The 15,955-nt window shown below is 51.3% G+C and overlaps 1 protein-coding gene across 1 annotated transcript in view; it reads left to right on the top strand.

Annotated features, from left to right (window-relative positions):
- Positions 1 to 15,955, top strand: part of GFRA4 (GDNF family receptor alpha 4) — a 129,582-nt gene that overhangs the window by 83,574 nt on the left and 30,053 nt on the right. Inside the window, exons 2-3 of the mRNA XM_090035107.1 lie at positions 5,185 to 5,463; positions 10,454 to 10,534. Of these exons, the coding sequence (XP_089891233.1) occupies positions 5,185 to 5,463; positions 10,454 to 10,534 (360 nt within the window). The remainder of the gene's footprint in view (positions 1 to 5,184; positions 5,464 to 10,453; positions 10,535 to 15,955) is intronic.

The following is a 15,955-nucleotide window of genomic DNA, read 5'->3' as shown; positions in this document are numbered from 1 at the left end:
GGCAGGAAAGGTCTGATTTACATCTCATCCCTCCAGCTCCCAAGCACAGCAGGAAGCCTCATTTCTTCTGCATGGTACAGTTTTTTCCTCCCTCCCCGAGAGACGCGTTCTTAATGTCACATAAAACGACTCTCTCGGGGCCACGCCAGGGAGCAGGGCAATGCAATGATGTCTCAGGAGCAAAGACACGGTGAACAATAAAATCCCTCGAACGCTTGGCTTTTTAAGCGACGTCATGATGGACCAGGTCATTTGTAACCCTCCAGTTAAAGTTGCTCCAAGCACCTCCGTCATAAAGCCTTGAATACGGGGGAAGGGGTGATATTGCTGGAAATATCTCTGTTCCACTAAGCCAGAACATGCTGATTTTCTATTTTGTAGGCAATTTTTTCACTGGGTTTGGATTTCCTTTACATTAGAGGGTCATGGGATGCCTCCACGTTTGGACAGGTTGTCTGCTTTTCAATCCAGCCGTGGGGCGTGGGGGGGATTGGCAAGAGTACATCTTGGGTTGCAACGTCCACCCTAAGCCACTTTTCCAGTTGCTCACCTGGCGCTGACAAATTAAGTCCTTCCGGGTGGAAATTTTGCACATTTTGTAATAGCTGGTTGGGGTGATGCTTCTAAGAAAATCTATCCAAAATCTGCTGTGCTGTTCTTTGGTCCTGTATCCATGTGTTCGCAGACATGTGTTTGCATGGGTAATTCAGCAGCCGCTGAATACAGGAACACCCGCCTTGGCCTGTTTTACACAGCTCACTGAGATTCAAGAAGCAGGTTGCGTTGGCGGAAAACCAGCTCGATAGGTCTTAAAGTTAAGATGGCCTAAAGGGAGTATTTCACGCATGGAAAAAAAAGACCTTTTCTATGCATATTTTTGGGGGCTGATCTGATCCAGCCCAGGCTCTTGAATAAATCAAGATCTATGAACTGAAATTGGAGACAAAAGTTTTATCCAGTAGTTTAACAAAATCTAAGGCTGTAAAACAATATTCACCAATGTATTTCTGGCTGTGGACTGGAACGACCTGCTCAGGTCTGAGCTAGGCCAACCCTTGAACCTGCCCGCCAGCTGCCCGTGATGCTGCATGTGTGGGTCCAGAGGCAAGCAACAAAAATGATAGAGGGCTTGGAAGGGAAGTCATACGGGGAGAGGTTGAAGGAGCTGGTCCCGTTCATCTTGCAGAAGGGACATGACAGCAGTCTTCAAATACTTGAGGGGCTGCCATAAAGAAGACAGAAAACACCTCTTCTCTCTTGCAGCAAGGAGAATTAGACACAGACCCATGGCTTGAAGTTGCAACAAGGTCGGTTTAGATTTGATATCAGGAAAAGTGTCTGCGCTGTTAGAGCGGTGAGGCAGTAAAATAGATGCCTAGGGAAGTTATAGAGACCCCAAGAAGAGATAGAAGAGCCGTTGGCCAAGGAAGATCTAGGCCTATTTTCTTCCATGGGTATTTATTTACCAGGCTTTGCTACTTGCTGCATGGGGCCAGGAGGGATTCCCCCTGCCCCTGTTACATGCATCAGGTTTTTAGCAGACAAACTTTGTTGGGTAAATTTGATATCTTTTATTCGACCAACTCAAATAGTTGGAAAAATTCTTCTTTGAAGCTTTTGGGTATAAATACCCTTCCTCAGGCTGAGGAAGCATCTGCAGTTGGTGTATGTGTGCTCTCCCTGGAGGGAACGAATAGCAAAGAAGCCAGAGGCTGGTATGCATGCGAGGTTTTGGGGGTATTTTTTTTTGGTTTGTTTTTTTCTTTTAAGGGGCCAAAGCAGCAGATTTGGTGAGATGACTTAGAAGTTGGTAGGGTTTTTGCCCATCAGAACAGCCCTTTTTTACATTGGAGAAAAGTTCACCGTGAACATCCAGTCCCCAGCTGCTGTCTGCTGCTCCAGCCAGCGCGGAAGTAGCAGCAGCTGCCTCCTTCAGCCTATTATCACCGCAGGGGCAGGGGAAGGAAAATGTTGGGTTCCTGCGTCCAACGCTGGCCCGTGAGCTTGGCCCCAACAGACACACCTCTCCGAATCTCCTGGGACGTCTCTAGCGAGGCCTCGGCAGGATTTGTCAGGAAACGGATTGCATGGCACAAACCCTGCCTAAAACAGGCCAAGTTGCTGCTGCATCACATATAATTAAACCCTGTTCTTGCCTTAATGCGGACGCCTCTGACATGTTTGGGAGAGGGTGGAAGCACACCATCCCATCCCGTTGGACATCAAGAGGCCACTACCCATTCTTCTCCGTTGGCGCACCATCATATTCCCATCTGCCAGCCCAGCTAATGTATAGGAGACAGCACACCTGTCAAAAGCTCTTTGTTTCTTCATCTGTTATAGTCTGTTGCCCAATCCACAGCCATCAGGGGACTGTACTGCTATTCCCCTGGTATAAGGAAGAATAATACAGTCTGTCTGCACTTAGTTTACTGGCAGGGTGCTGAGCCTGTTTGGATCATCTTATGGTCTGTGGTCACAAGGTCATTTACTCTATAGCCAGGTGATGAGCTGCTATAAAGTGCCATTGACTTCAAAGCCACAAATTGGAGAAGGATGCCTGGCTTCTCCGTCCTCAGTTCTGCCCGTGACAATCGATGCGGGCAGGTTGCCTTGGTCCTAGGAGGGGAGAGAGAAGGAGGTGAGATGGAGCACCCTTTTCCAGGCCAGATAATCTCAGGGGGGCACTGAGAGTCTTAGGAGGGTGCATGTGTCCCCATAAGTCAACTATGGTCTAATCCAGTGGTGCTCGAATACCAGCCCACAGGTCAGATCGAGTCATCTGGCCTGCACAACTCTCAACAGATGCAGGATTTTGGTAGTGGGGGGATGATGGCAATTAATAGTCCCATGACACCTCCAGCAACACATTTGCAAGCTCTTCTGACACATTACAAAGCCACGTGTGCTTGATCAGGCTGGTTGAGGACCTGATCCAGAGTCCAGCAGAAAGCAACACAAATTGTGCTTTGGGGTGGGGGGGAGGTGTCTAGAAAACCTGATTCACAAGGCAAGGTTGGAAGAGCTGGAGAAGAGGTGATGGCGGGAGGGATTGGATAACAGTCTCAAGAAGGGCTGTTGTAAGAAGACTGGCCATCAATGGCTCTCTTTATGCCCAAGGCATGGGAGAAACAGGAACAGGCTTAACTTGCAGCGAGTGGTGGCCATTGCAAAGAACCACCTCTCGGAGGGTGGCTTAGCCCTAAAAGAGATCATGGGGGTTGTGGTATCTTCATCTTTGGAAAGCTGTGAGTGTGGATAAAACAGACAGACATCTAGAGCTGGTGTAGACAGGGATGATCCCGTCTTGAGCAGGAAGTTGGACTTGATGACCTCCTGAAGGCCCTTCCAGCCTTATTTTTTCCATGATTCTGCCCCATCCCACCAGTTCCAGCTGCCCCAGCCAGGTACGAGTACTGTCATCGAAAACTATCCTTGTCTGAACCATCCTAGGCTGGTGTCCCAGCAAGAAGCAAGAGGCAGGTGGGTTAAGCTGCTAGGAGGGAGAAGGTAGGGCACAGCTTATAGATGTGGGCCATAATCAGAAGCCCTATTAGCGGTCTGTCTCCTACCCCTATTTTTAACCTCACATCCCTAAGGCTTAAGTAGGGTTCCTGTGTGATTAAACCAACAGCTCTCAACCTTTTTAGACTCCAGGCACCCCTGGATAGACTCGTGGCCCCCCTCAGAAAATGCCAGCTCTTTGTTTTCACTCTTTTTTGACTCCAGAAAAATAATGGAGCCGTTCTTCTGGTGCAAAGGACTCAGAAAGACTGTGGAGGTTTGAATGTTTTTTAACACTGTGGTTTCTCTGGGTTTACCTTGTGAATCATGTTTGCATACCTGACCTTGCTAGCGTTACGTGGCACCCTTGAAAGACACTCACCCGGGTTCAGAGCCCCGGGGCTAAGCGGATGATCTGGTGCTCTCGAACACAGGGAGCTTGTCAGTGAGTGCGGATGCTGTATAGTTACGTCCTAATTGTGCTGTTTGGATTCAGGCAGTTTTCCCAATGGGAGATTTGTCTGAGCGAGGACTGCTGGGCTGGGCTGGTCCTTTGTAAAGGACTTGAGAGAAGTTTGGGAATGCCAATCCACAGGACATATATATTTAGGATCATAGGAAAACTGGGTTGGAAGGGACCTCACAAAAGTCATCTAGTGCAGCCCCCTGGTCAGGGCAGGATCAGTCCTGACTACACCATCCCAGTCACGTGTCTGTCCAACCTACTCTTGAAAATTTCCGAGGATGGAAATTGCACAGTTTCTCTAGGCAGCCAACGCTTGACCCATAACCAGAAAGTTGCTCCTAATGGGCTGCATAGGTAGGAGCGCTGCCAGTAGGTCGAGGGCAGTGGTTCCTCCCCTCTATTCAGCACCGGGGAGGCCACATCTGGAGTCCTGTGTCCAGCTGTGGGCCCCCCACTGCAGAAAGGATGTGGACACATTGGAGAGAGTCCAGCAGAGAGTAGTGAAAATGGTTTGGGGACTTGGGCATATGGCTTGTGAGGAGAGGTGGAGGGAAATGGGCTGATTTAGTCTGCAGAAGAGAAAACCGAGTTCACCTCCCTGCCGGGGGGCTGCAAAAAGGATGGAGCTGGGCTGTTCTCAGTGGGGGCAGATGACAAAAGGAGCAATGGGCTCAAGCTACAGCAAGGAAAGTTGAGGTTGAATATTAGGAAAAACTTTCTCAGGATGAGGGTGGTGAAGCACTGGAACAAGCTACCCAAAGAGATGGTGCAGTCTCCATCCTTGGAGGTTTTGAAGACCCGGGTAGACAAAGCCTTGGCTGGGACGATGTAGTTGGGGCTGGTCCTGCCTTGAGCAGGGGCTGGACTAGATGTGACCTTCTGGGGTCCCCTCCAGCCCTCATTTTCTCTGATTCTCTATGATTCTAATCTGCAGCCTAAATTTCCCCTGCTGCAGCCGAGGCCGTTGCTCCTAGTCCTGACCCCAAAGAAAGGCCCATCTCCATCCTCTCTACAATCACCCTGTAGGTATCTGAAAGCTGTTATCACATCACCTCAGTCTTCTCTTCTCTAGGTTCGATAACACTAGCTCTTTCAGATGTTTAGGGAAAGGCCGGTTCCCTTTAGTGTCTGGAAAGGAGGAGACGCGGCTGCATCGCCTTGCTCTCAGGGGGTGGGAATACACTGCCATGACACGCTCTCTGCTTCTCTTGCAGAAGGCATGATGGAAGCTGTCAGCTCCAGCAGGGATTGCCTGCAAGCTGGGGAGTCCTGCACCAACGACCCCAGCTGCAGCTCCAAGTTTCGGACCCTCCGACAATGCATCGCGGGCAACGGCGCCAACAAACTGGGTCCGGATGCCAAGAGCCAGTGCCGGAGCACGGTGACGGCCCTCCTGTCCAGCCAGCTGTACGGCTGCAAGTGCAAGCGGGGCATGAAGAAGGAGAAGCACTGCCTGAGTGTCTACTGGAGCATCCACCACACCCTGATGGAAGGTCAGTCAGCCCCGCGGCTCAAGGGGAAGGAGTTCCCCCTTTTGTTCTCAGTAAGGATCTTGGTGATGGTGGGATCCACCAGCTCCCCGGCTCTCTAGCAACAAAACAGGCTTCCCCCACCTTGCATGAAAAGCCCAGCTGCCCAAACATTGGCCTCTCTTCTGAGAAGTCCACATGGTTTCCAGTCAACGCTGGCCAGGTTTTAATTCTGGGTGGACACAGGAGCCTGCCAACACCTGGATGGAGACCATCAACCCTGTCCTCCCAACGGGCTTCTCTGACTGGCAAGGATTTAAAGCAATGGCCCAGTTGCAAAGGGTTTGGAAGCCCGTCACCCATCCCGGAGCCACTCAGTCTCATTACTAATTAACTCCAGGAGGGTTTTAGTGAAGGTGAATCATAATGGCTGCAAGCAGGCCTGGGTACCTGCTTTTTTGGACAGGGTGAACCTGGGGCAGGACCTCAAAGCTGTTCTTTAGGTAGATCACCTCGACTACTGCATCCCCAATAGCTTTGGTCCAATCCTGCACGCCCCTCTATTAGTATTATGATAGCAGTCGTAGTAGAGAACCCAGCCCCAGCCTTTGGTATAGATGGTCCCTGCTCCAAGTAGCGTATAGTCGACATTGTAATGGCTCAGCTAGGAGCTCACTGTAGAAGACACTTGGGATCAGGCTGACAAATAATCTCATCTTCATCCCCACCCTCCCTCCAGCTGAGGGACAGAAGGCGGAAATGTTATTAAGGGACTTGCCAAGGGCTACAGCGAGAATCAGTAGCGGAGCAGGGACGGCAGACTGCACCTTATACAGTAGCACAGCAAAGCTGTGTTTGTGCTTCTGGCAATGGAGGGGAGGAAGGGAAAGAAGGGGGAGAAAAAGAGCCAAAGTAGAGGAGTTATCCAGTGAATAAAGCAGAGAGCAGGGAGTCCAGAAGCAACCATTTTGATCCTCTATCCCGACTGCCTGCAAAAGGCAAGGCAGAGACCATCTCCCGTTAATTCCTGTATCAGGCAGGTAAGGTTTGGGAGAGCAGAAGCAATATTTTATTTTTTTTAGAAAAACACCTGCAATCTTGAACCAAGCCCCCCAATGACAGAGCATCTGCAATATCCCTCGGTAAGCCTTTCCAATGGGTAATGACCAAAAAATGCAATTTTTCACCAGCCTGCATTTCTCCAGCTTTGGCTTTTCAAGGCAGGAGCTCATCGTGCCTCTGCCTGCTATATTAAACATTGCTCTGCCATCATAAATCTCCTTCCCGCTTGAGTCTTCATAAGCTGCTCTTTTCTTGACTGTGCCACCGTTCCTCCCTGTAACCTTTAGCAAATCCCTTTATTTCATTCTGTGCTTTGCTGTCCCCATTCATGGCTGGACATAAGTGAGCATTGCAGCCTCGGGGCTGCAGCGAAGGTTTCTCACCACACCTCAAGTGCCGTTGTGCCAAAAAGGCCGCACACAGATCAAGCCAAGCCTGCTTTTTTGGATGGGGAACCATAAGCAGATGTGATGACAACCACATCACTTCCTCATGTGGTGTTGGGGACAGAAGCTGGCATGCTAGCCCATGGGCCCACTCAGTTTGGGCAGGCTTCTTTGGCATGCCTACACCAGGTTGGTAAGCCCTGCTTGCATGCTCCTAGCCTTGCCATATGCCAACGAAGGTTTTCCACGATCATCTCCAGCAGCCGCTTCCAAGGGACTGAGGTCTTGCAGATCTCTAAGTTTATCTTCACTGGCTTATTCCAGTTTGGAGGTGGGGAGCAGGGATCATTGGGACCTGGTCCCCAGTCAGGTTATAGATTCACAGAAAATGAGGCTGGAAGGGACATCAGGAGGTCACATCTAGTGCAAACCCCTGCTCCAAGCAGGACCAGCCCCAACTACATCACCCCAGCCACGGCTTTGTCTAGCCGAGTCTGAAACACCTCCAAGGATGGGGACTCCACCACCTTTCTGGGGAGCCTGTTCCAGTGTTTTATTACCCTCCTAGTGAGAAAGTTTTTCCTAATATCCGACCTCAAGTTCCCTTGCTGCAGCTTGAGCCCATTGCTCCTTGTCCTGTCGTCTGCCCCCACTGAGACCAGCCCAGCTCCATCCTCTTTGCAACCCTCCTTGTCATGCTGCTGTTAATCTGTAGGCCTGGTCTTTGACCTCACCGGTGGTGACGATCACCTTTGTGCTTGCTCTTGAGACCCTGAGCTGGGGAAAGGCAGTTTTGTTTTTGAAATGAAAATGAGTTCAACCAATTCTTTAAATACTTTGTATTTTCAAAGGCTGCCTTGAAAACAATAAGAGGATGCGATGGGCGATAAGCCACGCTGCTGTTGCTTCCTGCTGGGCTGTGTCCATGGGCTTAGGGAAGATTTGGGTTCACGCTGTCTCAGACCAGATTTCATTCCTACACTATGCTATTATTAAATAAATTATGATTTCATAGTTTTAAGAGTCGGCATAAAGGGGGCCTGGGTGGCGATAACTCTCCCCTGTCAGAGCTGCAAGTATTTTATGCACCATTAACATTAACCTGGGAATAAAATGGAAGCTTCCAGCTGTAGGATGAAGAAAGGTGAATAAAATCCTAACGTGGGGCGGGGTAAGGGGGCAAGATCTCAGGGACTGAGCACAGCAAAGTGGATGGGGAGGGTGCCGTCCAGACCAACCAGCTGTAAGAAGTACGAGGGAGATTCCCCTGGACCATGAGGTCACCTCCTAGGATGTGATGATGCGCGGTTCTGAGTACTAACATGAAGTCATTTAGGGAAATAAGGGACCTCAGCACTACACAGGATCAGACTTGTTCTTTGATGGGTCATCGGTTGAGTTTACTTACAATGAAATCCCCAAAGTAGGTCTTAACAAAGAAATTTGCAACCCAGATCCCATTCCTCAGCCCCCCCATAATCTCCGTGGGTCACAACTTTGAGTCCTGCAGGTCACTTTGGACTTCCAAGACCAAGACAGGGGGGAGTACAGGTGACTTGAAGGCAAGCTTTGCATCTTAGCTGTGCTAACAAATGCACCCCATGTCCCATCCACCAGTTGGATGCAGGGGAGCTGGTAGCAGTCTAGCTGGTCCTTTTCTGGCTTCCTGAAGACATGAAGCTGCAAAGTATCTCCAGTCTTGGATGCCGAGGACTGAAGTGCCAGAGGAAGGGAGCCAGTTTGACCCTGACATTGGCATGTTGGTCTTTTGTGGAGCAGAAGAACAGTAGCAGCAACACAGGAACCCAAAATACAGCCAGATTGGAGAAATGCTGGAAAGAGAGATACAGACCCAGGCGTCTGGGGATTGGTGTGCATCAGCAGGGCTGTGCTGGGGACCAGAGCGGGAACATCTACAGGACCGCGGATCGGGTATCAGATGCTGTGCAAAACTCAGGCGCTGCAGGACTGGCATAGCAGGGGGCTGCAGGGCATTGGCAGAGCTGTATAGAGGGGTGCAGAGGAGGGTTGGGGAGCATTTGCAGAGCTGTCCAGGGCCAGGAACAGCAGGAGGCTGCAGGTCAAGGCCGAGAGACACAGAGGAGCCAGGTCTAGAAAGAGGCTTGCAAGTGTGGCCTTGTTCCTCCGAGCCGCCACTTTGCTCTCCCATCATTTGCATCCTCCCAAGCCTTTGCTTTCCCTGCTCTCATTTCCTTTTGTGACACTTCTATAGTTAACCGTGCTCGCTAATGCTAATTGACTGAGCAAGGAGCCAGCCTGAAAGGGACTACCGCAGGCTCATCTCTCATTCACAAGCACCCAGGAGGCCCTAAAAGCTTCCTCGAAGCCTTTATATAAATCAGTCGTGGACGCGTACCCCCAGGGACTTTACAAAGCACAGTATTTACTCCACTCCTATTGAGCAAGTCTCTGTTTAGACACCCGAACACCTGGGAGGGACATGATTCGAACCACAACCTGAGACGGTGCTGCATCATCTGAATGTAAAAATGCTACGCTGCGACTTATTACGGCCCCCCTACAATCAGCGGCAACACCAGGTATTTCAGACGAGGGTGTGAGCGCTGCGTGGCAATGCACCTGCCATACGTGCAAAAGGGGAGCGTATCGTGGGAGCAATTTCTTCCTGACCACAGCTGGCAATCGGCACATGCCCCAAAGCATCAAGCTGGATCACCCTTTTATCCCAGCAAGTGCTGCCGTGACTGCTGTCCTTAACCATATAAATGTCTGCTCCCCTGGCACTTGGGGGTTTTTTGCACAGAAAACTTATGGAGCTGTTTGCCTCAATAATATCCTGTGGTATCAGGAACCGGGATGGAGCATTATAGTCCTTGGCATGGAGGAAAGAGGAATGCCGATTGAATAAAATGAGCTTTCCAGCATCCTTGAAATCCATACAGGGAGGCTTCTGCGGGGCTGTATGTCATTAGCTCAATGCTCAGCTACAAAAAAAAAAAAAGGCAGCCTGCAATGGGAGAAGATGCAACATTAATAAATATGAAGGTCTATTCACGCGCCCCGGTGAGGTGGACATAAGCAGCATAGGCCAAGGAAGGGCTGTCTAGAGAGGAGCGTGTTTGGGTGGAAAAACACACATCTTGGTAGAGAAACAACGGTTCCTGTGTCCAAAGGACGCGGGCTCTGTTCACAGGCAAGAGCTCCTACTAGATCAGACTTCATTACTGACAGGTCCAGCGGAGAGGACTGGCTGGTCCTTTCGTCTCCCGTTAATTTCCGTAATGGCGTGAAGATCTCGCCTGCCCTAAATTGTAGAGTATTTTTCGGGGTTTAATACCCAGCTTCCTCTTTGGGGCCGCAAACCGGGATTTGGTAGAGTAGAGCTGCCAATTGGCATTATAGAGACCCAGTATTTCTCTAGGGAAAACGGCCTCTATCTATGAACATGCCATGATGAGGCATCTTGGATGCATCATGGAAAAGCAGATGATGGCTCTGCTGGGACGTGTGAAGCCCAGGATGCGCCTTGGGGGTGAGGGTGATCTTCCCCACCGCTAGCTAAACTTCTCTCCCTCCCATTGTAGGCATGAATGGGTTGGAGAGCTCGCCATACGAGCCGTTCGTGCGAGGCTTTGACTACGTTCGGCTGGCGTCCATCACTGCAGGTACGTGTGCGAGAGCGTGGTCCAGGGCTGGCTGTGGGTTGGGTGGGAAGGACAAATGCATTCAGCTTGATCTCTGCCTGCTCCACTTCCAGCCCTCACACCTTGAGGCATGGCTCACCTCTGCGTTGGCGCTGCCAAGAAGGTGCCTGTGGCTCCATGATGAGAGCTTGATATGGGGGGGCAGGCGTTAAGGCATGTCCCATCTTAGCCCATGGGTGTTTCGTGCCCGTGCCCTAACTAGTGAGACGCGAGAGTGGAGAGGATAGCGTGACGACACTAAAGGGGACACCGGGACTCATCTAGGAGGAGACCTCCTGCCTGCCCCACCTGCCGGCGAGCCAGACTTCGCCCACCCCTGACTTAGGACCAGACTTGAGTTGTGCGGAGGGTGTTTCAGGAGCTGGGGTAGCCATGAATGGAGAAGTTGTGGTGCTTACTAGGCAGGGGAAGACTGTCCTAGAGGATGACACCTAGGGCTGTGAGTCAGGCAACATGGATCCTGTCATTTTGCCTGCCATAGAGGACAGACACGATCCTGAATGAAAAGAGGATCCCTGCTGAGACTGCTCCTGGGTGAACGCAGCCTGTGCTGCCTACAGTAATTACACACGTGTCCCTTCAGCCTGGCCCACTGCTCCGTGGGTTTTTGTCTCCAGCTCTGCCCCACACTGCTTCTCTTTGTGCCTCAGTTGACTTGTCTGCAAAATGGGAATAACGATGAACGGCTGTATCTCCTGGGGCAATGAGGACACAGCACATTCAGGGTCTCAGAGGGAAGGTCCCATATGGCCACATCTTCATAACAGCAATTCCCTGAAAGTTCAAGGCCAGCATGGCACCATTAGTCCATATAATCTGACCTCCGGGATAGCACAGGCCATTATGTTTTACATATTATGTCCAAAACCTCTAGTTTGTTATAGGGTAGCATAAAGTTACTTATAACAGTAACTAGTTTAGACGTAAACTATCCTCTAGTTTGTCTTGGGTAGAGAACAAAGCCGAACGTGGTACCAAAGCCCTATAGTGGATGAAGTGAGAGAGACCCAGAGGCTCTCAGCAAATGAACCATGCCACACAGGTGACAACCACCACAGGTCCCCTGGGAGAAATCCCTTCCCAACCCCAAATCCAGAGAGCAGTGAGTGCCTGCAAAGTCCTCACCCTACCTCAGACCACCAGTCCTCACCATCCTGGGTCCTGCTGTCAGCTCCAACCAATCTCTGAGGAAGGCTGAATGAAAAAAAATAATAATAACACATCCAGTCAATTGTGCATTCGAGTAAAAAATTCCTTCCTAACCCTCGCAGGCAAATGGCTGATTTAATTATAATCATTGCCTTAATGCCAAGCTGCAAGAATCCCAAGCGTATGGAGAGCAATGCAGGCAAGCGCATGCTCCTCAAAGCCCACGGAGAGGGGGGTGAGCAGGGACACTCGCTGATTCCCGGTGCCCAGAAGCACAAAGTGCTTAAATGGCCATGAAAAAGAGACTGCCAGCAAACCATGGGCGTGTTTCTGATATAAATAGAGGTGCGCTGCAAAGAGGCAGGTGTGTTTCCTCAGAACGGGGGTCTTCCATGCCCCGCGCCTGGGTTTTCTTCATTCATGCCGTTGTCCCACGCATGACTTAATGCATTGGGCATAAATCTGATGAAGGGAATGTGATTAAATAGCCCCAGCTCTGACGGTGCAGACACACTTTGGCTGATGGGTGTGAAGAAAGCCTGTTGTAGTTATAGGCTTGACTGCATTTTGTTCCCCATCTGTTCTTTCGGAGAGCAGCCACCTCGGCTCTCAGCCGCTTGCCTGGACTGGTTTGGGGATGGAGGGTCCTAATTCCTTTACCTGGATGGGAAGGGAGGTATCCTACCCCACACATTCCCTGCTATCTCCCTGCAGGACTCACTGGGCACGTCTACATGTGCATTTACACCGGTTTAAATTTACTGCAGAGTAAATTACTGCACAGTGAGCAGGAATAGGCCGGCATCTACACATATAGGTGTTAAAGCGCATTAACGCTGTGTGTGGACTGACTAAGTTGGTCCCAAGTCAGTCCACACACACAGTGTCACTGCGCAGTAGGGCTGTGTGAAATTTTGCCGGGTGTTTCATTTCAAAGCTGTTTTGACGCATTTCGAGCTTGAAACAGTGAAATCAAAATGAAATGAAAGGCTTTGAAACAGCTTCAAAATGAAATGAGAGCGCTCAAAATGTTCTGAAACTTTCAAAATGTTTCGAGTTTTGAAGCCGGGTTTGCTTGCAGCTAAACAGAAACTAAGGAGAGGGAGGAGGAAGAGCAGGGAAGGACTGCTCTGACATTGATATCTAGCTCCCGGTTTAATTCCCCAGCTCCCCGATTGCTTCCCCAGCTCTTCCCAGTGGGTGCGGGCCCCTGGATGATGTGGGATGAGAGCAGGCTGCCGCTGCCAACTGGGGACAGTGGCAGCTCTGGGCTTTTTCCCCAGCTGGCAGCAGCCTGATGAAACCCCACATGACGATCTGGGGGTCCTCACCCACCAGGAGGGCCAGACTCCTTCCGGGGGGGGCACAGGCCTCCAGATCTGCACGCGGGATGACAGCATGCTGGCTGGGGCCAGTGCCAGGACCCAAGTCTGCCAGGCGGGAAGAACCCAGTGCTGGCGCTGGCCCCAGCCAGCAGTGACAGCCTGTGGTCATCCCTTGAGCAGATCCAGGGACCCATACCCCCTGGGAGGAGCCTGGCACAGACCTGCAGCCCCCCGGGGGGCACAGGGCCCCAGATCTGCATGCAGGATGACAGCAGATTGCTGCTGCTGGCTGGGGCCAGCACTGGGTTCTTCTCAGCGCTCAGCATGGGCTGCGCTCAGTGTCAGTCCCAGCTGGCAGTGGCAGCCTGCTTTTATCCTGCGCACAGATCCAGGGCCCCCACCCCCGGGAAAGGTCCGGCACAGCCCCACAGCCCTCCCAGGCCCCCAGATCTGCACACAGGATGACAGCAGGCTGCCACTGCCGGCAAGGGAGACAAGTTTTGCTTTGAACAGTTTGAAGTGGAGTTTTCCAGAAACTCCTACACCTCTCTCCTTGAAACTTGGCAGGCTTCATGCCCTCAGAAGGGACTACTGATCCTATGATCCGAAATATATATGATCATCGAATCAGGCAAAAAATGACAACGTTATAGACATTTTCATGATTCCCCATTATAGCCTATGGGCAAAACATTGCAATGCATTGAAACAGTGTTGAAACAATGAAACAGGTTTGACAAAATGAAATGAAACTGTGCTTTGAAACAGCAAAATGAAACACTGTCCCTTTGACAGGGCAAAATGGAAGTTGAAAGAAAACGGTGCTGTTTCGCACAGCCCTACTACGCAGTAAGGCATCTACACATGTGTTACTGCGCAGTAACTAATTGGGCGTAAAATTGATACCTGCATGATGCAGGTATCAAATTTACACTGACGTTGGTATAAGCCACCGTATCTACTGAGGAGTACAGGCATGCACATGTAGACGCACACCCATACCGCGCAGTGATTTCAGTTACTCCACAGTAAATGCACATGTGTAGATGTGCCCGCTGGGTGGCTTCCTTCTGGGAACTGGTGAGCGATGATATAGTGACCAGCTGCCTGAGTTAGCGGCAGGAACAAAGGCTCAGAGAAAGAGGGCTTTAAATCAGCAAACAGCCCTAATCCCACACTTCTGCTCCAGCTGAGCAAGTCTTGCCTCTGAAGCGACAATGCAGAACCCATATACACCCGCCTCGCCAACCCAGCTCCCCTTGGTCTTGCTGCATCTCAGCCACCTCCAGGAGAGCACGCTAGAGCTGCTCGCTCTGGCGCTTTCCTTAAGGACCCCCCGGCATGCTGGGCTGGATGACTTCTTCTAATGTGCCCTAGGTGGACGGGCTGACGGTGACCGTTGAGAATCACTCTTAGAGCAGTGATTCTCAACCGGGGTGTTGCAGCACCCTAGGGTGCTTTGAGCTCCTGTCAGGGGTGCTCCAGCAGCCCACACAATGTATGCACTGGAGCTGTGTAAACAGGATGCCCAAATAAACCCAGTGGGCGCATCCAGACGAGCATGGCCATGCAGTATGTGGCGCTCCATACCGCACAGTCCGGTGTTCTCCATGTTCTCCATGCTGCCTGAGCATGCGCTGCACCACGGGTTTTTTCCGTGGGTTTTTTTGACTCCTGGATACCCAGGCATCAACAAAAAATGTGGGGGAGAAAAAAAACCCGAAGCAACGCACGCTCGGCCAGCGTACGCTGCTGAAAAGCGGAGCCAGGCCACCGGGAGCCTGCTCTGCTGCCAGCCAGGCTCCAGAATAGCTGTGGATGCAGTCCCAGGAGGCTCCCGGGACCCCAGGTAAGTCAGTGCTGGCCCCAGCCCCCCCTGCCCAACCCAGGGCAACTTGCTGCACGCCAAAGTGCACGTGGCATGGGTGTTCCCCAGGGACAAGAAGTGGCAGAGCAAGGTGCACCGCCGCTACTTGCCCCTGAGGGAGCAAATGTCCATGCACATCTGGGACGCACCCAGATGTTTCAAATTGGAATCCATAATGTGACAAACCTGTTGTGATCGCTCTTTGCCCGTTGCAACAGAATTGCTCTGGTATTTTTCTGCAGTCAAAAAACAAGTGAGAACCAGGAGCTGGCATTGTCCGAGGGGGGCCTCGAGTCCAAAGAGGGGTGCATTGAATGTAGAAAGGTTTTGAGTGCCTTAAAGTGAAATATCCACCCGATTCCCCAGCACAGCTACCCCATACTCGTGACAGATCCCAGTACAGCATTAATAGTCATTCAAGAGCACGCAGGGTCACTGGGGCTGGTTACCTAGGAAGGAAGCTGAGAAACCTCACACCTCGACCAGAACAAGGTTTGACTTCACTCTCTGCACTCACTCCCAAAGCACACAGCGACTCAGGACGGGAACGTCTCACGTCCAGTTCCCTGCTGGTGTCAGGGATCACATCACACCCAGTGAGACTGGAACCTGAGACCCTATACCATTAATCACCATTAACAGTGATTGACCAGCATGCTGCAGGGCAAGCTAGCATGACAAGAGCGTACCCCGAGAGCCCTTCTGCAGCAACGCGGGGGTCTTGCACACTAAGAAGTGAAGGAATAGCCTTTCAGCTCAGCCTGTCTGCTTTTTATTATGAAACTGCCTGCTCTGGAGACACTTAATGCATCACGTGTGCTGCCCTCCCCCAGGGTAGGGATTTATGCGCTGTGTGATTGCTGTGATTGCTGGGGGGGTGGGACTGGGAGTGATGATGTGCTGATAAAGTTGCCAGGTGTCCTCTTTCCCTTTGGGATGCCCACTGATTCCTGCCAGGATGCCGAACAGCCCCGGTATTTGTTAGGGGAGGCCTGTGTCCTTCAGGGCTGGCTGAGCACCTGAGATGGGGATCACAAGGAG

This window comes from Crocodylus siamensis, chromosome 2 (genome assembly GCF_052110815.1).
Source record: "Crocodylus siamensis isolate JL-2025a chromosome 2, ASM5211081v1, whole genome shotgun sequence".
Classification (NCBI taxonomy): domain Eukaryota; kingdom Metazoa; phylum Chordata; order Crocodylia; family Crocodylidae; genus Crocodylus; species Crocodylus siamensis.
Note: the sequence above shows the minus strand (reverse complement) of the source record. Positions and strands in the feature narration are given on the sequence as shown.